Genomic DNA, 24,569 nt, shown 5'->3' with positions numbered 1-24,569 from the left:
GCGCCAAACAATCAAAACCGCGCCCCAACGAAACATGTACGCGCTCATGACTTGACGGCGAAACTGCATTCCGTGACTGTAGAACATGTAGCCAAATCGTGCATTCATACAGTTCTTCTGTTGAACGGAAAGAAGGATGGAGAAACTCTCCGAGGAGTCGCAGCATGCTGCGGCGCAAAGACAACACAACGCGATAAAGATAAAGATAGATATTGAATCTTGCCCTCTTGAGCTTTTCCGCGGGAACGCCTAGACTATCATTGACTATTCTTTACAATGACAGATCCTAAATGGTTGGCATTGTTCATGCACCCAGAATCTTGAAGTGGTCTTTGTTCAATGTTTAGCCCCCACCACGAGGCTGGCTTGATGAATAGGCGGATGAACTAGATCTCACCGCGGCTAAAGACAATTTACAGTGGCTCGAGATGATCCGGAAGACTGATAAAGTCAAAGACCAATCTTTCGGTAGACTGTTGCCCTGTCACCCTATGTAGAAGGATTCTTGCGGTCGAAATGTGGTTCACAACAATGTTCACAATGGCGATACTTTACAGTACGGGCAAAAGTAAGCACTTACAGGCGTACCTGAGCGGGAGAAACATGCTTCTCTCACAGGACAAAGTGGCAGAAGAAAGGCATCGTGATGCTGGAACAGTCAGACAGTCTTTGTTCAATTAGTGCATTTTTCGGAAAGGTATAACTCGCCGGTAAAAGGCACCGCCTTGCAAAACTCCCCAAGCGCCTTCGCTAATACCATATTCTCAATTGTCCGGGACCAATGTGTAGTCGAAATTATCCAAGCAACTGCAAGGGAGCGTTAGCAACAGCTTTGGAGGGGCAGTGGGATTTGTTACTAACCTTGAACTGACCACCACCAGTAGCTTTGTTGGCCTGCTTCTTTTGAATGCCGGCACCGGTGTTGGCTCCGAGAGGACCCTTGTCTTCCTTGACCTTGTCTTTGTTGTTGTTGTTCTTGTTCTTGTTATTCTTGTTGTAGCGGTTGTTGTCTTTCTTCACGACAGTCTTGATCTCGGTTTCGGCACGTTTGATCAAGACTGGATGGCTGCCAATGTACTTGCCCTGCATCTCTTTTGCGGCCTGGAAGAACTCATCTGTATCGGCCAAGCTGACGAAACCGAAGCCTTTGCTCTTGGTGGTACGCTTGTCGCGAATGACGCGAGCTTTCTGAACCGAGGGGTATTTGGCAAAAGCCTTCAGCAAAGATTCGTCAGTCACTTCACCTGCAAGGTTACCAACGAACAAGCGCGGGTGCGTGCCCCATTCGAGCAGAGTAGGATCTTCCCACTTCTGACCACCTCCTTCACGGAGAACAGTCTGCTGCTTTCCCGATGTATCGACAGGGGCCACGGGACCAGCAGAGACAGTGGACGTGGTAGGCTGAGCTCTGTTGGCACCGAGCGGAATGGTGTTCGCATTTCCTGTAGGAGCGCCCTTGTTGGCCGTCTTTGAAGGGTCGTCCTTGTTTGTGTACGCGCTCTGCCACTGCTGGATCTGAGCCTCTAGTTCTGGATCGTAACCGCCATTACCGTAAAGAGAGCCTTGACCTGCTGCTGGTGGAGGTGCGAAGGGATTCTTAATCTGAGGAGGAGTGTCGGTGTATTGCGCTTGGGCGGGATAGGCAGCAGCGCCTGGGTAAGAAGCACCGGCGTAGTACGGCTGGCTAGCTGGCGCTGCGGAGTATGAGGGAGGGTAGTAGGATTGCGAGGCTGGAGCGGCCGAGTACTGTGCGGGATAGTTCATGGCTGGCGCAGCGTATGGAGCTGGAGCGGCAGCTGCAGGCGCGGCCACAGCGCGCGGCTTGAAACCACTGAAGGCAGCGACATTGCGCGCAGGCTGAGACACGGCGGATGGAGGAGGTCGGGCTGGGAGGTTGGCCGGTGGTTGCGGCGTAGAGCGCGCTGAGTTGGACTGGCTGGTGGAAGGTCCTTGAGTCGGGTGCGACATGATGATCAAGGATATGCCTACGTTGAAAGTTTTTTCCCCTTCCTCACAAAGAGTTCAATAGATCGCCAGTGATGGAAATTTTCGGTCAAGTCGCTATGTGCGCAGCTGTTCGAGATATCGAAGCAGGTGATGACAATGGTATGCCTTGAGTGGATCGAAGTACGAGTCTTGACAAAGTACCGAGCAGTCCGAATGTGGAAGGAGTGCAAAGCAAGGAGATAGAAAATAAGTCCGGGGTTCCGGTCGGCTGGGTCGAAACGCGAAAGGCGCGAAGAAGCTGAGAGAAGCCGAAACACGATATGGTCCGTCGGAAAATTACCCGCGAAGAGTTGCTAGACAGGAGCTCGCGAGAAAGAGGCTGAACAGATGGATGTTTGATGAGAATGTAGCCCCGTCGGCGTTTGATTTGCCAACGACTCTCTCAGGCGGTGATGGTGTTTGAGATGGCAGCTCTCTGCGACGAGACGGTGAGCACGGACGCAAGGCAGTCGGCGGGAAGTGACGTCTAGCGTAGTCTATGGGCAGGTTGAGCAAGAACGATCGGTAAACATCCGTCATCGGCGTTCCATCGGGAAGGTACTCATCAAATTAGCGTCGGCGTTGGTCGGTTGTAAAGAAGGAGGGGGATGGAGTCGACGAAGGGCGCCGAGACAGGCAGCTACCTACCTAGTTGGCAAATATCATTCGTGTCCAGTGATTGACAAAGAACTCGAGCCTCTGCATATCTGCATCATCACCAGGCCTCACGCCGAAACCCCAAACAGTGAGTACAACCGTCGTTCGGGGCTGCTGCGGCATCGAGAGACGCTGACAGAGCATGTAATGTTTAGCACACTTTAGGGTCAATGCCACCTTGGCCCCTCCGCGTTAGTAACCTTTCCGAAAGGTGTTGGGCTGCTTTTTCAACACCTCCGGCCGCATCATCTCTCTCCCTCACACAATCTCCACTGACACCGCGTCTTCTTTAAAAGCCTCAAGCCGCCCGGAGACTTCTTAGCCTCTCTTCCCAACTCAAACACTCCAACACCACCACAATGTCTTCCGAAACTGCTGTGTAAGTTGATCATCCAACATTCACCATCCATCCCACTCTGCCCCACCATCCCACCAAAACATTTCTTCCGCTGCATTCCGTTGCCGGTATACACAACACGACAATGTTGTTGCCACCCATCAATGCCAGCAGCAGAAAAGCTCCGTCAACAGCATAGCTTCTCCAACCATGTACCATAGCAAAGCTGTAGCTGTAGCTGACATGCCTTCTTCCACAGCGGAGACTTCGGTCTCATCGGTCTGGCCGTCATGGGTCAGAACCTGATCCTCAACGCTGCCGACCACGGCTTCAATGTTGTTGCTTTCAACCGCACTGTCGCCAAGGTTGACCGCTTCCTCGAGAACGAGGCCAAGGGCAAGTCGATTGTTGGTGCTCACTCCATCAAGGAGTTCTGCGCCAAGCTCAAGAAGCCCCGCCGTATGATGATGCTCGTCATGGCCGGCAAGCCCGTCGACGACTTCATTGAGCTCCTCCTTAACGAGGGTGGTATCGAGGAGGGCGACATCATCATTGACGGTGGTAACTCTCACTACCCCGACACCAACCGCCGTACCAAGTACCTCGCCTCCAAGGGTATCCGTTTCGTCGGTACCGGTGTTTCTGGTGGTGAGGAGGGTGCCCGTTACGGTCCCTCGATCATGCCCGGTGGTAACGCCGAGGCCTGGCCCTACATCAAGGATGTCCTCCAGGGCATCTCCGCCAAGTCTGACGGTGAGGCCTGCTGCCAGTGGGTTGGTGACGAGGGTGCTGGTCACTACGTCAAGATGGTTCACAACGGTATCGAGTACGGTGACATGCAGCTCATTTGCGAGGTAAGTTGTGAATTTGAAGTTGTTACGATGTGAACGATTTTCTGATTTCCCATAGGCCTACGACATCATGAAGCGTGGTCTTGGTCTCTCCAACAAGGAGATGGGTGATATCTTCGCCCAGTGGAACAAGGGTGTCCTTGACTCCTTCCTTGTTGAGATCACCCGTGACATTCTCTACTTCAACGACGAGGACGGTTCGCCTCTTCTCGAGAAGATCATGGACTCTGCTGGCCAGAAGGGTACCGGCAAGTGGACCGCCATCAACGCTCTCGACCTCGGCATGCCCGTCACCCTCATCGGCGAGTCTGTCTTCTCTCGCTGCCTGTCTTCCCTCAAGCAGGAGCGTGGCCGTGCCTCCAAGCTCCTCCAGGGCCCCAGCCCCAACTTCTCTGGTGACAAGCAGAAGTTCATCGACGACCTTGAGCAGGCCCTTTACGCCTCCAAGATCATCTCGTACGCCCAGGGCTTCATGCTCATGCAGAACGTAAGTCGATATCCATGGAAGTTCTCTTCTCATCATCATACAATTCTAACACATTATCGCAGGCCGCCAAGGAGTACAGCTGGAAGCTCAACAAGCCCGAGATCGCCCTCATGTGGCGCGGTGGCTGCATCATCCGCTCCGTCTTCCTCAAGGACATTACCACTGCCTACCGCAACAACCCCGACCTCGAGAACCTCCTCTTCGACGACTTCTTCAACAAGGCCATCCACAACGCACAGGAGGGCTGGAGAAACGTCGTCTCCAAGGGCGCCCTCTGGGGTATCCCCACCCCCTGCTTCAGCACCGCTCTGTCCTTCTACGACGGTTACCGTGCCGAGAACCTCCCCGCCAACCTCCTCCAGGCCCAGCGTGACTACTTCGGTGCCCACACCTTCAAGATCAAGCCCGAGTTCGCCAACGACAAGTACCCCGAGGGCAAGGACATCCACGTCAACTGGACCGGCCGTGGTGGTAACGTTTCCGCCTCTACCTACAACGCTTAAGCGCAGAAATGATGAGACGACGGAAGAAGAGTGGCAGAGATACAGATGGGCCGTAAAGGCATCCGTCTCTTGCTATGCGTAGTGCAACGAAAGATAACCCCCAATAGTCATGAACAAGCAATTTCTTTTACAGTTAAAAATGATACACATTTTCCTATGGAACAAATTCATTGAGCGATTGTGCCGAGAAGAGTGGTGATGGTCTTAATACGTGATACAAATGTTGAGGCTGTTGATTGTGGCATGTCAGGCGTGGATGCGGGTGGGGAGTTGACGGCAGTCTCATGATTCCCTCCCAAGTTGAGAGCGAGAGCGCATCGCTCCTCTTTCGATTTACGTTCTATCTTCTCCGTCACTCATTTGTTACTGTTTTTGACCGACTACGCATGCCTTGATATTCTCTCCGGGCACGGCGCAAGTGACATTAACTCCGGAACGTTGGTGAAGGCCATCCACAGCAACAGCGGGGTGCCGACGACATCACCTCTCGATATCATGGCCGACGTCAAGCGCAACACGGGCAAGGCCAGCGCTGGACAGGTGCCAGAGGCCATCGACAGCCTAGCAGCCGCCATTGGCGCTCGGTACGTCGATACAGAACGAACCCCTGTCCTGTGCCGATTCAAGGACTAACCATGCGCCCAACCACAGTGTCAAGATCACGACCGTCGCGCCACACTCGCAGACTCTACAGGGCACGCTCTTCACTGCATGCCCTATGCTCAATGTCGTCGCCATAAACACCGCTCCTGCTCCCCCGAACCCGTCATCCACCCTCTCCAACCAGCCCGGCGACTACCACATCATCCCCATCAAGCACATCTCCACCTTCGAAATCCTGTCGCTAGACCCGAACTCGGCCAAGCAGACCATCAGTGCTGTGCAACCACCTGTCGCTGCCGTGGACATCAAGAAGTTGCGCGAACGTGAAGAGGCCAAGATCCGTCAATTGCGCGATCAAGAAGCCAACAAGGGCAAGGGCGTCACTCGTGAGGCTCAGCAGATCTACGATGCCTTAAAGAGAATGTGCGTTTCTATACACCTATACCCATGCGCATAAGGCCATTGCTAACATTCCTGCTACAACAGGCTCCCTACTCGCTGGCACGAGCAAGAGATTGTCGTCAGTGATTCGGTGATCATTAGTCCGCCATACACTGTAAACGACTGCAAGGCTCCCAAGGGCAAGGACCAGGCTCTCGACAGGATCAAGATGATCTTGGACGGTGAGAGGAGAAAGATCGCTCAACGCGCCGCTCAGGGAGGCACACCACCCCCTGGCGCTCCTAGAAAGGGAGGTTGAGAAATACCTACCCTTTGCAAAAGAGAAGAAGGCACATGAGCGCCATCAGTGCATATGCTTCAGATGAACTCAAGCGAAGCGTTCCGGCTATACATACCCAATATCATAAATCAAGGGTGTCTACAGGCATCATTTTCCAGCGCAATCAACATCTGATATCAAAGTTCAACTTTCTCGACCATGACCTTCATGTCTTCGTCTCATTGCTCTATTTCAAGGTATAACTCTTTCCTCCCTATCTCTGAACCCAGCAAATCATACTTCATGCTCTCTGTCATAACTACAATACGAACCCGACTCCCCGTCTCTCTTACTTGTTATACATCATTTGACTCATGACCATACGCTACACCCTCCACATATTTCATGTTGTCGGACGGTGACTAAAGTTCTCGAAGCTCCCCAACATTGATGGTCTTTGCACAAAGCTTTGTGCCCACAGTTTGTGCAAGCTTCGTCCCCGACCCCTGAGCACCAAAAAAATGCCGGAACAGAAGCAAAAATCGACAAATACTTTTTAACCTCCTCAACGACCATAAACAAAAGCAATTGATGCCCCCTAACGGAGTCGAACCGGTGACCTCGGCATTACTAGTGCCGCGCTCTACCAACTGAGCTAAAGGGGCTTTGATGTGTTTGTGCTTGTCTATAACGTTAATAAACCTGTTTCATTCCGTTCTACGACAGGTCGCGGTTCATTGCAAGTCAGGCACAAGAGGTCCATCATCCTCCTCTTGACCCAGCACATCTTCTAACCTATAGCCCTCCCTAGCAATCCTAAAACACACGTCATCCCTCACCCCCAGCAACGCACTCGTATAAGCCCTCTCCTCCACCTCTCCCCTCGTCCATCCACACCTCTCCAACAACTTCAAACTACTCACGTTCTCCACATCCACACGGGCGACTGCGAATTTCTGCTCTGCAGGCATCATTTTGAACAATGCGGGTGTGAATGCCAATAGTGCTTCCGTGGCATATCCTCTTCCGGCATGGGAGGGAGAGAACCTGTACCCGATCTCTGGAAATGTGACACTGCCGAGGATGCCGATGAGGGTTTCTGGTGTGCTAGAAATGGGTTTGAGGCATACGCCGAACATAGAAGGGCCGGAGCGTTCGGAGAGGTAGGTTGATGCTTGGTGGAGTTCTGTGAGTGGTGCACGAGTTCTGTGATCTGTTAGCTTAGGAATTGAGAGTAGTAGAGGGATTGTTGTACGTGTATTGCATTGTGGCAGGTGTGAGCATCATGTTGAAAACGGCATCTGCGTCTGATGGTTGCAATTTGCGGAGGATCAACCTCTCTGTGATTATGGGATCTTGAGTAGCCTCAGCCATCTTGATATGAATTGTAGTTGCTGTTTCCGCAGAGGAGAAGAGTGTTGGAAGTTATTATCGCTCGAGGTAGGAAGACCATTAATACGTTGATCCTGAGTCATCAGGGTTCATGTCCGCAGAGCCACCCTGTCTGCAGCATCATCGCTCCTTCCGCAACGTTTCCGAACCTCGACTTTGTGTCGCCAACAAAACGACCAACAACTGTTTGTCGGACTTTGTAAAGAGCAAATGGGAAATCTGGGGTTGGAAAACCATCAACGACCACAAAGATGAGCGACAATGCCGTCTCAGCATCGGCCAAAGGAGCCTCATTCCTCATCCTCCTCCAAATCGGGTCCCGTGCCCTTACCTTCGCCCTAAATCAGATTTTACTACGCTTCTTGTCCCCAGAACTGTTGGGAGTCAATGTACAGCTGGAATTATACTGCATCTCTGTCCTCTACTTTGCACGCGAAAGTCTGCGAGTAGCACTGCAACGAAGAGCCGATGGCACACAAGCTGTCATCAACATGTCCTACCTGGCCATCCTGGCAGGTCTTCCTCTCAGCTATGCACTCGCAGAACTATATCTCCAAACCGAAGTCCCCAAAGTGCCATTCTTGGTCCAGTCATTGAGGGTGTATGGAGTTGCGGCTATGGTGGAGTTGTTGGCGGAACCGAGTTTCGTGGCTGCTCAGCAGAAGATGCTGTACAAAGTGCGCGCTGGCGCTGAAGCTGCCGCTACTATTATGAAGACATTTGCGACTGTTGGATTGGTTGTGTGGGCGAGTCGACAGGGAAGAGATTTGGGTGTGTTGCCTTTTGCTGCTGGGCAGTTGGCTTATGCTGCATCATTGTTGGTTGTATACACTGCAAGGCTTGTTCTTGTGGCGAAGTCTGAGGGCTTCTCTTTGCTTCCTCGAGCCATTCAAAGGTGGGATAACGCTTGAACAATTCAAGTGGCATTGACAGGGCTGACTTTCATGATAGCAAAGCCGAAAAGTTCTGGCTGTCGCTCTTCTCGCAGCCTCTGCTCAACCTCTCCTTGAGTCTGACGGTCCAGTCCAGCATCAAGTATGTGCTCACCCAAGGTGACTCTCTACTCATCGCATCTTTGGCATCCCTTCAAGACCAAGGAGCTTACGCTCTCTCCTCCAACTACGGTGGTCTGATCGCACGCATGCTCTTCCAGCCCATTGAAGAAGCCTCCCGCAACCTCTTCGCCAAACTCTGCGCTCCAACCTCCGCAGCAGAGAAGACCAAAGAACGACAAGCATCTGGCAATGGCATCGCACAAGCCAACACCACGTTGACCTTGATCCTCAAATTCTATTCCCTAATTTCACTGGTTGCTTTCGCAGCGGGTCCAACCGCTGCACCCGTCCTTCTCTCCCTGGTAGCAGGAAGTCGCTGGTCCGACACCGGTGCTGGCGAAGTGCTGGGCTGCTATTGCTACTACATTCCTCTTCTAGCCCTCAATGGTGTCTCTGAAGCCTTTGTGGCTGCTGTAGCAGACAACACACAGCTCTACACTCAATCAATATGGATGGGTGGTTTCTTCGCCGCCTTCGCTGGCTCTGCATATCTGTTCCTGCGGGTACTGGAGATGGGAGCAAAGGGCTTGGTGTGGGCCAATTGCGTCAACATGGGATGTAGAATCCTATTCAACCTGTCGTTTGTGAAATCTTTCTTCGCAAAGAGGGGACAGGTATATTTTCTTTCACCGCGTTCTTCTTCAGAACTGGTCGCTAATGGCTTTGTACAGGCTTTCGATGTCACAAAGATTTTGCCTTCGGCTGTCAGTATTGCCGTCGCTGCTGTGGTGCCCAGTATTTTCAAAGCGACTACTGGATTACTGTCAAGATATGGTATCATCGGCGAACTTGCCAGAATTGGAGCAATCACTGGAGTCTTTGTGCTTGTACTAGCGGTGTCTGAGCGCAAATTCCTTGTACATGTATATAAGCAGATCAGACCATAGACATCCCCACCAACAGAGAGGTCTACGAAACCTCCCTGTCAAAATGCAGAGTTGAATTTGGAATCCGATGAATGTCCAGAGAGAGTGCGAATATCTACTGCTTTCACTGGACAATTAGCGAGTCCTGGAAATCATCTTGCATTTTTATAACGTACTATTAGCATATGTTTGGTCAATGAGATGCAAGTAGGGGTCGGTAAGGGGAGGTACAGTAGGCTAGCGCCTTATTTGATAAGTAGTGTTCATCCCAGCTTGCTAGTATACCCCTTGTTTATACATCAAAATGCACAATTGAATTGATATTTGTACGTTTGTCCAGTGAGAGCCGCATATCAACATACTCTCTTTGGACAAACACGCCAAAATGAAAAACATCTTGCATTTTGCAACATACTATTGACATATACTCTGTCGATGAGATGGCGATAGGGAGTTGTTTAGGGGGTACTAAATAAAAATCAATGCTTATCCCAGCTTACCAATAGACCTTGTATTACACGCATCAAAATGCACAATCGAATTGGTTTTTTGAAGAATGTCCAGTGAGAGTGTACTAAAATGCCACTTTCTTTGGACAAACACACAGATCTGAAAACACTCTTGCCTTTTTACAAGCATACAACAGGGCTCACTGGCACATGAGAGCTCAAAATAGTGTGCGTAATTGTTCATTTTCTTCAGGGGTATCTGTCTCATTTCCATTGATTCTGCTCTATTTGTACATTTCCCGCGTGTTTACGCTTAGGTTTTCTTGATGATCTTGCTAGCCATCATGCTAACCTTGTCCTTGATACGGCGAGGAAGCGACTTCTTCTTGTCCTCGTGTTCGGTACCCGAGACAACAGCGTCGGCATCGATACCGGGTCCAGCACCCTCGTTCTCCTGATCAACCATTCTGGCAGCAGCGGCGGCGCCAGCGGGCAGAGCTCTGCCATCAGGTCCGTGACCGTTCACACCCTGCATGAACTCTCCACGGGCAGCAGCAGCGGGCTCGGGACCAGACATGTCGACGTTGACGGGACCAGATATGTCGACGTTGACGATGAAGATGAAGAAAAAAGAGACGCGAATGTCGCGGGCGTAGCGGTAGCGGAAAATTTTGATCCAAATGGTGGAAGGGTAGTCTTGGACGGAGAGGAATTTGATGATGCAGAGTTGGTGGGATGCGGCGGGAACGGCAAAGTCGATGTTAAAGTCGAATGTGGCGTAGGGAGTAGGCATGGTATGTTGGTTTGCTGTCTTGGAGATGGTCGAAGTGAGATGGTTCTGGATGTGTCTGTTCGGAGCCTGCGTTATCTATTCGAGTCGGCCTCGTTCTTGTGTTTGTGGAGACCCGAGAGTAGGCGGGGGTGAGTAGACGGGACGGGGCGAGTATAGCGATTGAGTAGTCTGCGGTCGTGAGTTGAGTCAGTACGTAGCCGGGAGAGACGACATGGTAGATCCTGTTACTTACTGCTGGTTACTTGACGGAGCCTGTGGTATCTATTCGAGTCGGCCTCGTTCTTGTGTTCGCAGAGACCCGAGAGTAGACGGGGGCGAGTAGAGCGACTGAGTAGCCTGCGGTCGTGAGTCGAGTCAATAAATAGGTAGAAGAGACGATAGGACAGATCTTGTGTTACTTACTGCTAGTTTGTTTACGGAGCCTGCGGTATATCTTCAAGTCGACCTCGTATGCGTGTTCGCTAGGACCCGAGGGCGAAAGGGAGGTTGTATGGAGCGTCTGTGGACGATTGAACAGCCTGCGGTCGTGAGTCGAGTCAGTTCACGGGCCGGAGAGCCGACATGATAGATCTTGTGTTACTTACTGCTAAGTTTGTCTACGGAGCCTGCAGTATGTATTCGAGTCGACCTCGTTTGCGTGTTCGCCTAGACCCGAGGGCGAAAGGGAGGCTGTATAGAGCGTCTGTGGACGATTGAACAGCCTGCGGTCGTGACTCGAGTTAGTACGGAGGCGAGAGAGAGAGACGCGAGACTGCATTACTTACTGCTGTCTGGTGGACACGGAGAAAGAGTTCGTCTTTCGAGGGGTTGTTGTTGTAGAAAAGACGGAGGTGGACACGGAGAAAGAGTGCGTCTTTCGAGGGGTTGTTGTTGTAGAAAAGACGGAGGTGGACACGGAGAAAGAGTGCGTCTTTCGAGGGGTTGTTGTTATAGAAAAGACGGAGGTGAACAATGGACGATTGAACAGCCTGCGGTCGTGACTCGAGTCAGTACGGAGGCAAGAGAGACGCGAGACTGCGTTTCTTACTGCTGTCTGGTGGACACGGAGAAAGAGTGTGTCTTTCGAGGGGTTGTCGTTGTAGAAAAGACGGAGGTGATCAATCAAAGCAGCATGAAGTAGTTCTGAGAGGCGAGTTTATCGACGCGCAGGACCATCTCACGTGCTATGCTCGCTCGAAGGGACACTTCACTGGTTCTGCTCACTCGAGATACTGCCAGAAACGACATCATCGAGATGAATCGGTGAAAACAGATCTCTCACATCACTTCAGGACCCAAAGTCGCTTCACTTCTCTTCCAACCTTCATATACCCACTGGCAAGAAATTCTGTCACTCACCCCGAGGGAACATGGCCACGAAAACTATTTAGTCTAGTTGGTTTCCTGTCGTTCATCATGATGCGTTCAACACAACAGTGAGACTCGGGGTGTAGGGACTGGGTTCGAGCCCCTGCGTCGCCAACCTTTCCTTTAATTCGCAACGCGCTGGATTCGGACGACAACACCTGGATGCCTGGATATCTGGGCAATCCGCCCAGACCTGGATCTGGATCTGGATCTGGATCAAAAAGCAAACCAGGCCATCCGGCTGAGTTTAGTTCTTCACCTACGTAGTAGGTGAAGTTTGTTTTGCTCAATGATGATGGAGAATTGTTTTTGTTTTGCTTCTTGTTTTTGATATTGAGACGAGCGGAAGGAGGATATGGTATTGCAGAACTCACAGCTTACCAGTCAATATGCACGCGGTAGAGAGTTAACGTGACAAGCTGAATGATGCTGAATTTAGGAACGAGCATACCTCATCGATGTATGTGATTTGTCTAATCACTAAGTAACCACTCTGGCTCGGCATCGTCATCCTCCGGATCATGCGATAACAAGGATCCGCGATCTTCATCCTCTTCTTCCTCTTGTCTGTGAACGCGCGGTGAGTCTCCTCGGGGTAGGCCTCTAGTCTCGACCTCCATTTCGTCAGGATCGAAGGTATCGTCTGCTTCATCGGGGTCGAAAGTGTCGTTCGCCTGATTTTCGACAACAGCTTTCCGACTGTGATCTTGTTGCTCATTACACTCTTGCGCATCCTCGGATGCTGATAGATTGACCGGTTGACTTTCATGTGCCTCTTCTTCTGGCATAAATCCACCTCCAATCCCTCCATCATCAGCCTCAGGCAGGAAGCCGCCGCCAGATTCAAGAGTCGTATCGTCGCCCTCGGGCATGAACCCACCGCCGGAGTCAGAAGTAGACTCCATGTTGGAGGTTTCAGGCACAGGTCCACCACTGGGTTGATCGACTGCTTGAGCGCTGTCATCCTCAGGCACAAACCCACCTGCAGATTCGTCTCCGTCTGCATCTGGTAGGAAGCCTCCTCCGTCGTCCGTGTTATCTTGGTTGTCCTCCGGCACAAAACCGCCTCCACCTTGATCGGGTTGATCGTAGTGTTCGTTGTCGGAGGCAAGTGGGCTCTCGCTCACCATGCGGCGACGTCGGACAGGTGGCCTGCGAGGTGATGGTTCGTATTCCTCCTCGCTCTGTTCATCACTTTCCGGGTCACTCTCGACCATGGCTTTTCTTTGTCGTCGGAGTCGAGGCGTTTGTTCAGCAATATCGTGTTCTTGATCAGATGTGTTCGACTCAGATGCTTTGAATCGATGGGCAGTCGGTGCAGTGGTTTCGCCTGCGTCAGGGAAGAAGCCGCCGGCCTCGACCGAATCTTCTTCAGCTTCCTCTGCTTCATCCATTCTTGCTTTGACTGTTTCTAGCTTGACAGTCTTGGGTCCAGAGGTAGTGTACTCGCTTAGTCTTTCCTTGATACGCAGACCAGCCAAGAAGCGTCGCCACATCTTCAAGCATTCCAAGCTGTACATTCGTGCTTGTTCGTTCTCTTGATCGTATTGGAAGCCTTCGATGACGGCTTCGACAGCTTCGCGGTATTCTTGTGCGACGATAACGCCAGATGTGACCGCTGTACCGTGACGACCTTTGAATTGAAACCCAGTGACTGCGTCTGCATAGTCAACTCCGATGAGACGAGCAGCATTCTTGGCCAATGTATGTTTGACGTGGTAGCCACCAGGGGGAACCATGGACGGCACGTAGATGTCAAGGTTCCCAAAGGCGTTCTTCGGTATTCGGCCATGTACCACTGGAGGCGGGACGTACAACGATGTTTGAGAGAAGGCGTAGAGAGCAGTGGCTGGCGGTTCGTCCATGTCAACATCGTCCAGATCTTGAGCTCGGCCTTTTGGTACTCTCGCAGGTACATGCTTGAGTGGATGTTCATTTGGCTAGAAGTAGTGTTAGTCAAAACCAACTCGACAAAGGAGCAGGCAACATACCTTGATCTCACGACCGAATCTGTACCACTTGTCGGCGCTGCGCACGATATGAACGTCGCCTCGTCGATAGACAGGCTCAAGAGCACCCTTTCCGACGGTGACTTTACCGCTCGCTCTCTTCGGCCAGATAACCTCATGTCGCTTCAGGTGTCGTTCCAAAGCATAGTAAGGATGATCTTTGAAGTCTTGCACGTTGTTCGGCAACCCCTCGGTTGCATCCTTCTTTGCAAGCTCGGCATCCTCAACTTGATCACGATCGCGATAAGAGGTTCTCTTAAAGACCTTGAGCGCTTTATGCCACCATTCTTCTCCTCTTTCTGTGATTTCCACTCTCAGTTTGCGAGTTTTGGCATTGTAGGCCTTAGTGTAGCGACGTGTCACGTCTCTTGCGATGCCGTCATCTTCGAAACCCACCACGTAGGTCATGGAATTTGCCTCATAGGAAGCAGGTGGCTCCAGCTTGCCTGGCTTTGCGACTGTACCTGTTACGGCTGCATCGACAGGAACCCATTTCTGGTAGGCTCCATTGAAGGCTTCTACCCAATACACAGGATAACTTAGCGTGCGAACCGGCCGCTTCTTCTTTTTGACTGTATTACAATTAGCTGAGGAGTTGACCCTACAACTTTTGGGTTCTTACCAGGGGTCGTCGACTTAGGAGTGGGAGTTCCTGAGTTCAGATTGGGCTTGCCGAATCGGCGAATGCGTCCAGGAGCAATGATCCTGCGTCGAGACGAGGTAGATCCTTCTGATGCAGAGCCTGCAGATGTTTCTCCTGCACTAGTGTTGTCCTTGTCGCTTTCTGCATATACCGTAGTCTTGCCTTTGACAGGTGTGGCAGACTTGGTTGCAGATGTGCCAAAAGGCAGTGGTTGTAACGAGCAGACCAGCCGAGCTTCAACACCAACACACCTGAGAAGAGCACAGAAGAGCTGTGCACTGATGTCTTGGGATCCAGAAAGAGTTGTTGCTGCCTTCACAAAATCCTGCTTCTCGACAGGAGCAAACTCATCCTCTATTGCCCTGATTTGCTGAGAAGCATGTCAGCGTTTTGTAAATCGTTGTACTGGGCCAACAATTCATACTTCTCTGATACCTTCCGGTCCGTCAGCCCAGTTGGGCCTACGTATACCCGAGGCAGTGACGTTGAACTTGTGTCTCCATACAAAGACCGCCTTCTCGAGTCCGGCCATAAACTGCTGTGATTGGCCGAATTGGATTAGTGATTGATCAGGATGGAGTAGTGACACGATGTCTGGCATTAGCAGCGTTTTGAGTTTGTTCTGTGAACCGTCAGCACACTGAAGACAGCCACCATGAGAAGAAACGCCAGACCCGAACCTCTGCCAGGTTGCACCAAGCATTGCGGACATGAACGTGGAAGAGCAGGAACAATAGGTGAGCTTCATGAGCTTCCAATCGGAGTAACTTCTCGGCAGTGGTGGCAGGCTTCCGTTTTACAATTGCCCTCTTCTGTGCCTGTTTTGTACTGATTTTTAACGACACGTCCCCAATCTCATTGTCATTTTGGATAGCAGATGGTTTGGACTCGACATGATCCAAACCGACCTGCTCCCAATCCATATCATCGTCTTCGGACTCATCGGAGTCGATGATTGTTTGCTGGGGTCTAGCTTCATCTTCGGAAGTTTGACCTTGCAGTGCCTGTTTGTCACGTCCAGTTGGCTTTCCGGATGCTTGACGCGGTTCGACAGCAGGATCATGGACAGCATCTGGCTGTTGATTTTGTCGCTGTCTTCCAAGTCGAGGTTTCTTGAGTGGTCTCTCGACAGCTTCCGGGACTGATGCCTCAGATATCAGGCTGCGATACACGTCGCGGTCGTCATCGGGAGCCGGGGCGTTGCGCTTCGATCTTGTTCTGGCCGTACCATGAACTGCAGCGATTCTATCCTGAGCTCTAGTCTGCGCCTTGCTTTGCGCTGTAGAAGGAGCCATTGCGCTAACGATGCGAGCAGTATGAATGTACCCAATGAAGCGGATCCAACTTGAGTAGCATTTCAACGCGCTATCAACCTTTCATGCAGACTCGTCGGTCGCCACACTGTGAAATCGAACTTCGAAGTACTTTCACCCAATTGTTCGTTTGTAGAGAACGGTATGCGAACGCTCGAAAGTGAAAGCGTGAAAGACAGCGCGTTTCTCCGTTCGATGACGTACGAAATTCCCAATCGCAACGCGTTGGCTACATGTTCAACCTGAGTTCATCCAGACTCTGACGACCTTCCTAGTTCTGTCACCGCAACTTGTGTTTGGAAACGACTGTTCTTCTCTATCTGCAGTGCTTGTATCAGGTATACGTATCCCTCGGCCACTCTTACTGGTCAAGAAGGGGACCCCCAGGGCGCGCGATCACGACAGCGACGATCGAAATCGCGTTCAACGGAGTCGGACTCGGACCCTTTCAAGATCCGACTCAATCTAATCTGTACTATCAGTCCAATCGGGCATTCGCGTCCTGAACGTGTCAGTCTGAACATCGTAGCACACAGGACTTTTTCGAGACAGACGCATAACACAGCAGATAGACCAGCATCCACGGCCAATCCGACAACCGCGGTGCAAGTTATGGTCTTTGATCGGGCTCTTTATGAAAGAAACGGGGCGACGGTCTCAGTCATACAAAGATCGAGACGTCAAATATAAGCTTGTAAGAAGCACAGGCCGCGTGCTTCCAACAAAAAACGGTCCAAGCAAAGCCACGGCGCTGAACAAAGACTCCCACCTGAAAATGGTTGGCTATCGATGACTAATGACATCCGATGCCTGCGATGCGATCCATGACGGGCCTGGTACTAGTGTGTGCCAGGAGCAGATCGGGACGATAGACAATCTAGACGCTGGGGTAACTACTGTGGAATGTCTTCCGTACGCATCCTCCAGGTGCTCCTCTTCTTCCTGGCCTTCACATGCAAGAGTACTGCCTAGCGATACATACAAGTAGTCCTCGTCAACACTCTGGAGCCCCACACCCTTACACCCTCTTAATCGCAGCATATCCCGCTCACACCAGTCTTGTTCACCCCAGACTCGGTATCAACCAGCAAGAATATCTTGGACACTTTGCTCGCCTCAACCAACATGCACACCTCTGCTTCTCCCAGGCCGTGCAAGCGCCAACGTATGACGATCACTCCTCCGTCCACCATCCATGATCCGGAGTCAATGTCCATTCTCGACCGTGCTACTCGAGTTCTGTCCATTGAAGCAACTGCCTTGTCTCATGTCACCAGATTGTACCAGACAGATCCACATGCCAGAGAGGGGCTCCTTGGAGCGGTCGAATGCATCACCAAGTCTCAGGCAGAAGGAGGAAAGGTGATTGTCTGTGGAGTCGGCAAGAGCGGTCTTGTTGGCAGGAAGACAGTCGCAACGCTGAAGAGCTTGAGCATCGCGGCCAGTTTCATGCACGCTGCCGAGGCCGCCCATGGCGATCTTGGTGACATCCGAGAGGTAGGCTCATCTTTCTCACTTTTGCAACACAGCATACTGACAACACGGTCTAGCACGACGTCCTTTTCTTCATCTCGTACAGCGGCAAGACCCCCGAACTGATCAACCTTCTCCCTCACCTACCTCGCAAACTCCAGATTGTCGCTCTTACCTCCCAATCGAAGGCATCCGAATGCCCACTTCTGAAAGAGCACGAGAATGGCGTCTTACTTCCCGCGCCTCTATTCGAGTTGGAAGAAGTCTCATTCGGTGTTTCAGCACCGACAACATCAACCACGGTACAAATTGCCATCGGCGACATGCTGGCCCTCACCGTGGCCGACCAGTTGCATGAGAACAAGGGCAAGACATTCAAGAAGAACCATCCTGGAGGAGCCATCGGTGCTGTGACCAAGGCGTCGGCAGAGGCCATTGCCGACGCTTACCAGCAACCAATTACAACTCTCGACATTGTTCCTCTCGAGTTGCCATCTCCGAGCATTTCCGCACAGAGCGACAGCTGAAAGAGTCCTGTTGTATTGGCGAGCGATGCCACAGTAGCAGTACGCACCAACACCTCACTCTTTCAGAGTTTCCAGTCTCAACGCCTGGATTGCCATTTCTGATGCTGGTCGTCGAAATCAGCACTTCAGGACTCGCAGGCAATGCCTCGGGCCACAATCGTTAAAATTGCCAACGAGCGCACCAAACATGACGCACGACCTATCGAGGTCATCAGACGTTCGGTGAACGTCTTGATTCTCCGGACCGGAACTCGAACTGTTTCATACACTCCCCTCTGTTGTTAGGCGATTTGTTGTAGGAAGGTGACGGACACCGGATAGCGCAGCGGATTCTGTAGCCATGTCCAGTGTCTTGGAAAGAAAGCGAGACAATACAGGTGGCTGAAACAGACCCTTGGTAGTCACTGGACGACTGAGAAGTCGTAGAGAATCCGCTTGGTCTCTCGAAAGGGAATACCTGAAGTGTCGTAGCATGTGGGATGTCCACCAGAATTGAAACACTTGAACAGCGACGCGGCTGTTCCACCACCAGACTTTTCTAGAAAGCCATTCCCAAGCTGCTTGTTTGTGAAAAAGGCCGACAAGATGTCACATTTGTGTAAGCGAGCAAGAGCACATCCTTGTACTCCGGTTCGAGGAGTCGGTGTCCAGGGCTGCCTGCATCGGGCAACGACGCCGGCTGATCTTTTGGACGATTGGCCGTGCGAAGCCTCGACACCCGCCTTCCTCTCCCAAAACTTGTTCTGTGACGACATCTCACACTACACCATGCCAGTCTTGCCTAGAAGATAGGCGTTTCGCAGCACAAGACCTCCTATTCCTCCTCGATACCCTCACGTCACAGTGCGGATGTCTCCAATCTATTTTCCGCCTCGGTAGCGACTCGCGCAAATCGGCCCCTGCCTTATATCTGGTTTATATTGTTTTGTACCTTCAGCCGCACATCGATGGCGCTGTGACGTGTGATCTTCAGCTGTCATGCAATGTTATTACTGGGAGGAATCAACTTCCACCTTGTCCTGTAATTTTGTGCTCCCAAACCGTATGACTTGAACATCCATCTCGACAGACTACGATCGGTCTTGTCAGCACAGCAGATCAACTCCTTAACAAGAATTGCCCTTCTGCTCTTAGCACCAGCTGGCTATCTAACATTTGCGGATATGCGATCAGACTCGGACATCAAGAAGAATGAAGCAAACGAAAGAGATGGACAGCAACGGCCTTCCACAACGATAGATTCGACAAACCGACCGAGCAACCGATACCTCGCCAAACTAGGCGCTGTCGCTCTCATCGTCACAGCCACACTCCCGTTCATACGACAACCAACTCCAACAGGAAGCAATGCTGCACCTAGTATCGGCGTTGACAGTCGAGCTGTGCCGCGCGAGAGAAAGATGGTCCTAGAAACTCGAGCAGATAGCCCCACTGACGTCTGTACACGATGGTCGCACCAATCTGCCGTGATCAATGGCACGCTCTACGTCTATGGTGGACAAGCTACCACTGAACCCGGACAGACCGAGAACAAGTGGAGTAAGAGGATTGCACCAAAACTGTATGACCAGTAACTAACCAGCACTCCTAGACAACGACTTCCTGTCCATGGATCTGACCAAGAGCTGGCAGATTTCTACCCCTTTACTGACTGGCCTGCCTCAACCGTCTGGTCCGCCTAATGTTTCCAACGGCTTTCTCTGGAACGATCACGAGTCTTTGTATCTCTACGGTGGCGAGTTCTCGGATAGCCCCATCAGTCCACCCTCGGCCTTTTCTTTGTGGGAGTACAACGCAGTGAACTCTCAGTGGTACGAACATAGCGACCCGACAACTTCGTCTGGTGAGAATGCCCAATCTGGAGACCAATCAGTACAACGTGCTGCCGAGGGCGCTGGCGCCTCAGTACCAGGACTGGGTCGCGGTTTCTACTTTGGTGGCCATGAAGATACACACACGACTCAAGGATGGTCAAACCAGGTGGCGCGCATTTACATCAAGTCGTTGATCGAGTTCACTTTCCCTGGATACCAGAACAGTCAAGTCGCTTCGCTTTCGGACAACAAAGCTGCAGGCAATGATGGCGCATGGCGGAATGTCACGGATGGAGGTGCTCAAGATAGCGCTGGTTTCCCTGAACGTGCAGATGGGCTGCTTGTATACATTCCTGGATTCGGCGCAGAGGGCATCCTCCTCGGTTTGGCTGGAGGAACTGAAGACACATTCGTAAGCCAATCAAGACCGCGCGCTTTTCAGATCTGACCGAACGTTACAGACACAAATGAACGTTATAGATGTTTACGACATCGCCACGTCCAACTGGTATAAACAAGCGACAAGCGGACCAACGCCAAAGATTCGTGTAAACCCATGCGCTGCAGTCGCAGCTGCCTCTGATGGCAGCTCATATCAAGTCCACATGTTCGGCGGTCAGAACCTCATTCCCGCTGGAAACCAAACTCAGTATGATGACCTTTGGATTCTCACTGTTCCATCATTCACCTGGATTCAAGTTGATCAAAAGTCGCAATCAGTACCGCCTGGTAGAGCCGGCCATTCGTGCCACATGTGGGACGGGCAGATGGTTCTGGTCGGTGGATATGTTGGCGATCAACTCAGCTGCGATAGTCCTGGTATCTATGTGCTGAACGCGAGCAGCTTGGAATGGGGAACTGGATTTACCGCACTTAGTGGTGGCTCTGGTTCTGGTTCTGCTGGATCCTCTGATGCTTCTGGCGGCTCGTCTGGCACGGTCGCAGCCTCGGGATCTGGCGCATTAGCAACAGCAGACGCAGCATCCCCCACAGGATCCAATGCCGCAGATTGGGTCTCAAATGCTCGTACCAATCCTTTCAACCAACAGCCAGCTCAGTTGGCCAACGGTAGCAGTTCAGGCGGTCTCGAGGGCTCCTACGGCTACCAGGTTCCTGACGTAGTCATCTCTGTCATTGGTGGTAATGCTCAAGGCGGAGCTACTGTCACAGCACCTGCTCAAATACCACAAGAAGGTCCCTTAAAGACGGGCAGCCCAATCATCTACAGCACCATAACTTCCAGCTCAACAGCAACATCAACAGGTAGCCCTGGTGGCAACAACAACTCGGGTTCAGGAAGTGGTAGCGGTGGGCCCAACATCGCAGCCATCGTCGCCGGTGTGATCGCCGGCGTCCTCTTCATAATCGTCTGCTACCTCGCCTTCTGCGCCTGGCTCTACCGCAAACGCCTTCAACTCTACAAACGCCACGTCGAAATGTCCCAACAAGCCGTCCTGAACGAAAAGAACCACCCCACCATCCCCGGCCTACTTCCCACCGGCGCAGGATCCTCCAGTGGAGGCTCCAACGACCGTCGTCCCTTTGCTGCTTTCAGCGAAGATGCAAGTGGTAGAGAAAGTTCGAAGCGAAATGATAATAATGATTGGGGGTATAATGAAGCTTATAGGACTGATACTGTGGGCCAGGGGAGTGTGGATGGGTTCTTGCTGGGGAGGAGGAGTGATGATAGTGGTGCGCCTGAGGATCTTTTGGCGGGAAATACGCCGTCGTTTTGGGGGACCGTGTTGGCTCCTCGACGCAGTTTGCGTGTTGTCAATAGGGACTAGAATGGTTGGTCCTGATTGACGTTGGTTATCTATGGTCTATGGAGGATGCAAGTTGTTTAATGTATGGTTAGAATTCTATTGATTTATGATATCCCAATTCGTTCTGTCGTGCCTTTCCTCTCGTGTCTTCTGACAGCACATTCTTTCGGGAGGTCGATCCCATCGCTTGATGCGTGGTTGGCACAGTCGTCTTTGACAGTTCAAACATCCGACAGAATGCACGATCATCAGGATTCAAAGACACGGAAAGGGAAATAAAGGACAGAATAATCAACACATCAACGTAATTTTGTCATTTCAATTCTCAATACAGGTAACGACCGTGTCATTGATTCAAGCTCGAAGCTTGAACCACATCTCAAAGCATGCCACACGTTTAGTAAAAGGCAGCACACTCCTTCTGACGCTGCTCAAAGATAGCAACCGCCTCCTCAGCAGCCTTGACACCGCTGAGCGCCATGGCACCAAAAGTAGGTCCCATGCGGTTAGCACCGTCGACCTCGGACAACTCCATACCGCCGACGATGAGGCCCGGGGTGATTTCGCGGGTGCCCTTGACGATGGCGTCTTCGGCGCTGTTCATGTCGAGGCCGCGCATGCCGCCGAGGGCTTTGATGGCTTGCATGCTGACGAGGCGCTTGACGCTGAAGGCGCCGAAGGGGCCGTCGTGGCCGGTGGTGGAGATTATGACGGGGGCGTTGATGGTGTTGGGGTCCATGCAGGATTGGTCGTCGTGGTGCATGCTGACCTGTTAGATGAGAATGGTTAGTGATGGCCACTGACAAGGCTTTGGAAGGAAGTTACTACTTACTAAAGTCCAGTTGGTGACGACACCGGCAATCTGGATGGTGCCGTCCTCACGGGGACGGGTGATGAGATCCTCGACGGCAGTGGCGTTGAAGAGCTTGACGTTGGGGAACTGCAGGACCTTGCTGAGAAGGGTGCTGGTGAAGAGAGCGGCGTGCTTGACAACGACATAGTTGCTGTCATCGCCATCCTCCTCATATGCGACACCAATCTCGCGGAGGAAGGCATCAGCAGGTTTTCTCATGACCATGGCTGAGAAGAGTTGGCCACCGAGCCAAGCACCACCACCAGGGGCGACACCGGCCTCGACTATGGCAATCTTCAGGTCAGGACGAGCCTTAGCCAGACAATATGCAGCACTGAGACCGCAAGAGCCGGCGCCAATGATGACGACGTCGGACTCGGCGTACTTGTCCAAGTCGGAGAAGTAGCGACGAGTCATGGCTCTGCTGACCTGCGACTCACGGATGGGACGGAAGTTGAAAGACTGCCAGTCACCCGCCATGGCTTCAATGGTTTCAGGCTTGGTCTGTCCTCCAACAGGAACTGCAGCTTCATGAGGAAGGTTCAACTTCTTGGAAGGAACAGTAGGAGAGACGGGCTCCTGGAAGATCATGGCAGGGGGAGACATTGTGATGTAGGTTTAAGATGGTGTGGATCTGTTGCTGATTAGAACAATGCCTTGGAGGCACAAGAGGGAGGTTCGATATGCATGATCCTTTCGCTGGTATTATCCAGAAAATCAAGTTCAGGCGGTATAATCTCAGAAAGATAGCGAGGCGATACAGTTCTGACACCAATGACCATGATCAGAGATCAATGGGTTGGCAGACAGAAGCTCGCTATCAGACACCCGCTCATGCATCAGGTATAACCCGTTGTTTTAAGTTACCTTGACCCTTGATCGTCTCGATCAGAAGATACCATCTGAAAGGTGTATCACGCATCGATCCATGATGGATGAGCGTACCGTAGAACGGTTGAACCTGCTCGAAGAGTCAGCATTGAGAGACAAGGCCGCAAGGGGCGACGGTACAAGTAATTGTTTGACTGAGAAGTTGTGTTTGAAGAGAAGGAAGAAGAAAGTAGAAAGGATTGAACAAATGTGACTCTTAAATACCCAGCTATCTGAGGAGCACATGCGAGTGCGGGGCTTGAGAAGGGTGCTCTTACGACCCCTCCCTCGCACGGTACGAGAATTGACCTGAACGACAGCTCCCTCGACGTCAATTGGCAGATATCGGACCTGTATGGATAAACTGTTATGCCGTACGAGTCAAAGGCGGGCCGATACTACCGAGTAAACCACCTGAGGAAGTGATACCGAGCACGTGGAGTTTGGTATCCAGCGTGGGTGATGTGCTTCGTTATACAGGTGTAGCTATAAAGATACACGGAACTCTTACAATTCGTAGAAGCTACACCAGTAGCCATACTCAAAAAGGCTCCCATGGAGTACTCTTCTAATCAATTAATGCTGGATGGTTTCTCAAGATGGTGAGATGTAGGAGCAGGTCGGGGCTTGGCATGCTGTCGATAAGAAGACACCTGCGCTTAATATTGACTCTCACCACGTATGCGCGGAGGATGTGCTCGAGTAATAGGTCCGTTGAAGTGCGGTTGAAGAACACCAGGATGAGCCTCTTCATCATCGCTTTGTTGTGCCACTAGTATGGATGGTCCATTACTCGTTGAACAGCTGCCCTGTTTCTCCGCTGTGGACGATGAAGCCATCGCCCATGCTGAGGGGCTTCTGTTGTGACTGCCAGTTTTCCTCGCGGTTGGAGGTCGCGATGTCGCGATGAATAGGCTTCGGCTCAAGCGAAGTCAAACGATCCATCGAGGAACGACTGGAGTCCTTGGCCTCATCGTGTCCATCCTCAGCCAAGCAAACCATGACAAGACCTCATGCAGCCCATTTCTCCGGTCTTGTTCGTCTAGATTGCTCTCTGGAGGTCGGCCGAGGACAATTTGCTTTCAACAACTGCCATGTGAAAGCAGGCGGCCTGGACAAGGAGCCCCAAGGGCGCATCCATGCATTCAGCCGCTTTTCGTTAATGTCAGCAGATGCGGAAGTGTCGATTACTACATTCGGTGCGGGATGATGCTGTTCCATGCGACCTCTGCAGAATCTACCTGCACGTCGATATCATTGCTTACGGCTGGAAACAGGCAAGACCAAACAACATCCAATCTTCTAGCAATTTGT

General features: G+C 51.7%; 11 protein-coding genes across 11 annotated transcripts; 5 read left to right on the top strand and 6 right to left on the bottom strand.

The window, feature by feature from the left end:
- Nucleotides 1-795: 795 nt before the first annotated feature.
- On the bottom strand, nucleotides 796-1,968 carry M438DRAFT_337564 (uncharacterized protein; the record flags this gene model as incomplete). Its single annotated transcript, XM_029904002.1, has 2 exons — nucleotides 796-807; nucleotides 862-1,968. The coding sequence occupies 2 exons, from the start codon at nucleotides 1,966-1,968 to the stop codon at nucleotides 796-798; spliced, it is 1,119 nt and encodes a 372-aa protein (XP_029758228.1).
- Nucleotides 1,855-2,542, bottom strand: M438DRAFT_347730 (uncharacterized protein). Its single transcript, XM_029905973.1, has 2 exons — nucleotides 1,990-2,542; nucleotides 1,855-1,936 (listed from the first exon to the last, which is right to left on the bottom strand). The coding sequence occupies exon 1, from the start codon at nucleotides 2,524-2,526 to the stop codon at nucleotides 2,284-2,286; it is 243 nt and encodes an 80-aa protein (XP_029758227.1). The 5' UTR covers nucleotides 2,527-2,542; the 3' UTR covers nucleotides 1,855-1,936; nucleotides 1,990-2,283.
- Nucleotides 2,543-2,979: 437 nt separating this feature from the next.
- Nucleotides 2,980-4,902, top strand: M438DRAFT_347729 (6-phosphogluconate dehydrogenase-like protein). The gene is made up of 3 exons (XM_029905972.1): nucleotides 2,980-3,834; nucleotides 3,890-4,318; nucleotides 4,381-4,902. Exons 1-3 carry the CDS (start codon nucleotides 3,271-3,273, stop codon nucleotides 4,819-4,821), a joined length of 1,434 nt encoding a protein of 477 aa, XP_029758226.1. The 5' UTR covers nucleotides 2,980-3,270; the 3' UTR covers nucleotides 4,822-4,902.
- On the top strand, nucleotides 4,882-6,427 carry M438DRAFT_301740 (uncharacterized protein). The gene is made up of 3 exons (XM_029902107.1): nucleotides 4,882-5,405; nucleotides 5,473-5,847; nucleotides 5,911-6,427. The coding sequence occupies exons 1-3, from the start codon at nucleotides 5,317-5,319 to the stop codon at nucleotides 6,122-6,124; spliced, it is 678 nt and encodes a 225-aa protein (XP_029758225.1). The 5' UTR covers nucleotides 4,882-5,316; the 3' UTR covers nucleotides 6,125-6,427.
- A 318-nt stretch (nucleotides 6,428-6,745) lies between these two features.
- Nucleotides 6,746-7,459, bottom strand: M438DRAFT_323692 (acyl-CoA N-acyltransferase; the record flags this gene model as incomplete). Its single annotated transcript, XM_029903023.1, has 2 exons — nucleotides 6,746-7,291; nucleotides 7,341-7,459. 2 exons carry the CDS (start codon nucleotides 7,457-7,459, stop codon nucleotides 6,820-6,822), a joined length of 591 nt encoding a protein of 196 aa, XP_029758224.1. The 3' UTR covers nucleotides 6,746-6,819.
- Nucleotides 7,460-7,628: 169 nt separating this feature from the next.
- M438DRAFT_323689 (oligosaccharide translocation protein RFT1) lies at nucleotides 7,629-9,487 on the top strand. The gene is made up of 3 exons (XM_029903022.1): nucleotides 7,629-8,372; nucleotides 8,429-9,146; nucleotides 9,204-9,487. The coding sequence occupies exons 1-3, from the start codon at nucleotides 7,729-7,731 to the stop codon at nucleotides 9,417-9,419; spliced, it is 1,578 nt and encodes a 525-aa protein (XP_029758223.1). The 5' UTR covers nucleotides 7,629-7,728; the 3' UTR covers nucleotides 9,420-9,487.
- A 588-nt stretch (nucleotides 9,488-10,075) lies between these two features.
- M438DRAFT_67685 (uncharacterized protein) lies at nucleotides 10,076-11,013 on the bottom strand. Its single transcript, XM_029910244.1, has one exon. The coding sequence runs from the start codon at nucleotides 10,638-10,640 to the stop codon at nucleotides 10,161-10,163; it is 480 nt and encodes a 159-aa protein (XP_029758222.1). The 5' UTR covers nucleotides 10,641-11,013; the 3' UTR covers nucleotides 10,076-10,160.
- A 1,447-nt stretch (nucleotides 11,014-12,460) lies between these two features.
- On the bottom strand, nucleotides 12,461-15,934 carry M438DRAFT_278525 (Rad4-domain-containing protein; the record flags this gene model as incomplete). Its single annotated transcript, XM_029901014.1, has 5 exons — nucleotides 12,461-13,927; nucleotides 13,979-14,568; nucleotides 14,619-15,009; nucleotides 15,064-15,261; nucleotides 15,314-15,934. The coding sequence occupies 5 exons, from the start codon at nucleotides 15,932-15,934 to the stop codon at nucleotides 12,461-12,463; spliced, it is 3,267 nt and encodes a 1,088-aa protein (XP_029758221.1).
- Nucleotides 15,935-17,077: 1,143 nt separating this feature from the next.
- M438DRAFT_357539 (SIS domain-containing protein) lies at nucleotides 17,078-17,952 on the top strand (the record flags this gene model as incomplete). Its single annotated transcript, XM_029907181.1, has 2 exons — nucleotides 17,078-17,449; nucleotides 17,503-17,952. 2 exons carry the CDS (start codon nucleotides 17,078-17,080, stop codon nucleotides 17,950-17,952), a joined length of 822 nt encoding a protein of 273 aa, XP_029758220.1.
- A 1,163-nt stretch (nucleotides 17,953-19,115) lies between these two features.
- Nucleotides 19,116-21,553, top strand: M438DRAFT_357538 (uncharacterized protein; the record flags this gene model as incomplete). Its single annotated transcript, XM_029907180.1, has 3 exons — nucleotides 19,116-19,491; nucleotides 19,544-20,178; nucleotides 20,228-21,553. The coding sequence occupies 3 exons, from the start codon at nucleotides 19,116-19,118 to the stop codon at nucleotides 21,551-21,553; spliced, it is 2,337 nt and encodes a 778-aa protein (XP_029758219.1).
- Nucleotides 21,554-21,823: 270 nt separating this feature from the next.
- On the bottom strand, nucleotides 21,824-23,353 carry M438DRAFT_347722 (Thi4-domain-containing protein). Its single transcript, XM_029905971.1, has 2 exons — nucleotides 22,365-23,353; nucleotides 21,824-22,301 (listed from the first exon to the last, which is right to left on the bottom strand). The coding sequence occupies exons 1-2, from the start codon at nucleotides 22,989-22,991 to the stop codon at nucleotides 21,930-21,932; spliced, it is 999 nt and encodes a 332-aa protein (XP_029758218.1). The 5' UTR covers nucleotides 22,992-23,353; the 3' UTR covers nucleotides 21,824-21,929.
- Between the last annotated feature and the right edge of the window lie 1,216 nt (nucleotides 23,354-24,569).

The sequence above is a fragment of the Aureobasidium pullulans genome (genome assembly GCF_000721785.1).
Source record: "Aureobasidium pullulans EXF-150 unplaced genomic scaffold scaffold_16, whole genome shotgun sequence".
NCBI classification, from domain to species: domain Eukaryota; kingdom Fungi; phylum Ascomycota; class Dothideomycetes; order Dothideales; family Saccotheciaceae; genus Aureobasidium; species Aureobasidium pullulans.
This window is presented reverse-complemented; position numbering and strand designations above follow the sequence as displayed.

What these genes read in the sequence shown, in the direction of transcription:
- M438DRAFT_347730 (XM_029905973.1), bottom strand. Translation starts at nt 2,526, where the DNA reads ATGACGGATGTTTACCGATCGTTCTTGCTCAACCTGCCCATAGACTAC.
- M438DRAFT_347729 (XM_029905972.1), top strand. Translation starts at nt 3,271, where the DNA reads ATGGGTCAGAACCTGATCCTCAACGCTGCCGACCACGGCTTCAATGTT. An exon ending in ACATGCAGCTCATTTGCGAG is followed by an intron (nt 3,835 to 3,889) that starts GTAAGTTGTGAA and finishes GATTTCCCATAG; the next exon opens with GCCTACGACATCATGAAGCG. An exon ending in GCTTCATGCTCATGCAGAAC is followed by an intron (nt 4,319 to 4,380) that starts GTAAGTCGATAT and finishes ACATTATCGCAG; the next exon opens with GCCGCCAAGGAGTACAGCTG.
- M438DRAFT_301740 (XM_029902107.1), top strand. Translation starts at nt 5,317, where the DNA reads ATGGCCGACGTCAAGCGCAACACGGGCAAGGCCAGCGCTGGACAGGTG. An exon ending in GCAGCCGCCATTGGCGCTCG is followed by an intron (nt 5,406 to 5,472) that starts GTACGTCGATAC and finishes GCCCAACCACAG; the next exon opens with TGTCAAGATCACGACCGTCG. An exon ending in TACGATGCCTTAAAGAGAAT is followed by an intron (nt 5,848 to 5,910) that starts GTGCGTTTCTAT and finishes CTGCTACAACAG; the next exon opens with GCTCCCTACTCGCTGGCACG.
- M438DRAFT_323689 (XM_029903022.1), top strand. Translation starts at nt 7,729, where the DNA reads ATGAGCGACAATGCCGTCTCAGCATCGGCCAAAGGAGCCTCATTCCTC. An exon ending in CTTCCTCGAGCCATTCAAAG is followed by an intron (nt 8,373 to 8,428) that starts GTGGGATAACGC and finishes CTTTCATGATAG; the next exon opens with CAAAGCCGAAAAGTTCTGGC. An exon ending in TCTTCGCAAAGAGGGGACAG is followed by an intron (nt 9,147 to 9,203) that starts GTATATTTTCTT and finishes GGCTTTGTACAG; the next exon opens with GCTTTCGATGTCACAAAGAT.
- M438DRAFT_67685 (XM_029910244.1), bottom strand. Translation starts at nt 10,640, where the DNA reads ATGCCTACTCCCTACGCCACATTCGACTTTAACATCGACTTTGCCGTT.
- M438DRAFT_347722 (XM_029905971.1), bottom strand. Translation starts at nt 22,991, where the DNA reads ATGTCTCCCCCTGCCATGATCTTCCAGGAGCCCGTCTCTCCTACTGTT. An exon ending in TCGTCACCAACTGGACTTTA is followed by an intron (nt 22,302 to 22,364) that starts GTAAGTAGTAAC and finishes CTCATCTAACAG; the next exon opens with GTCAGCATGCACCACGACGA.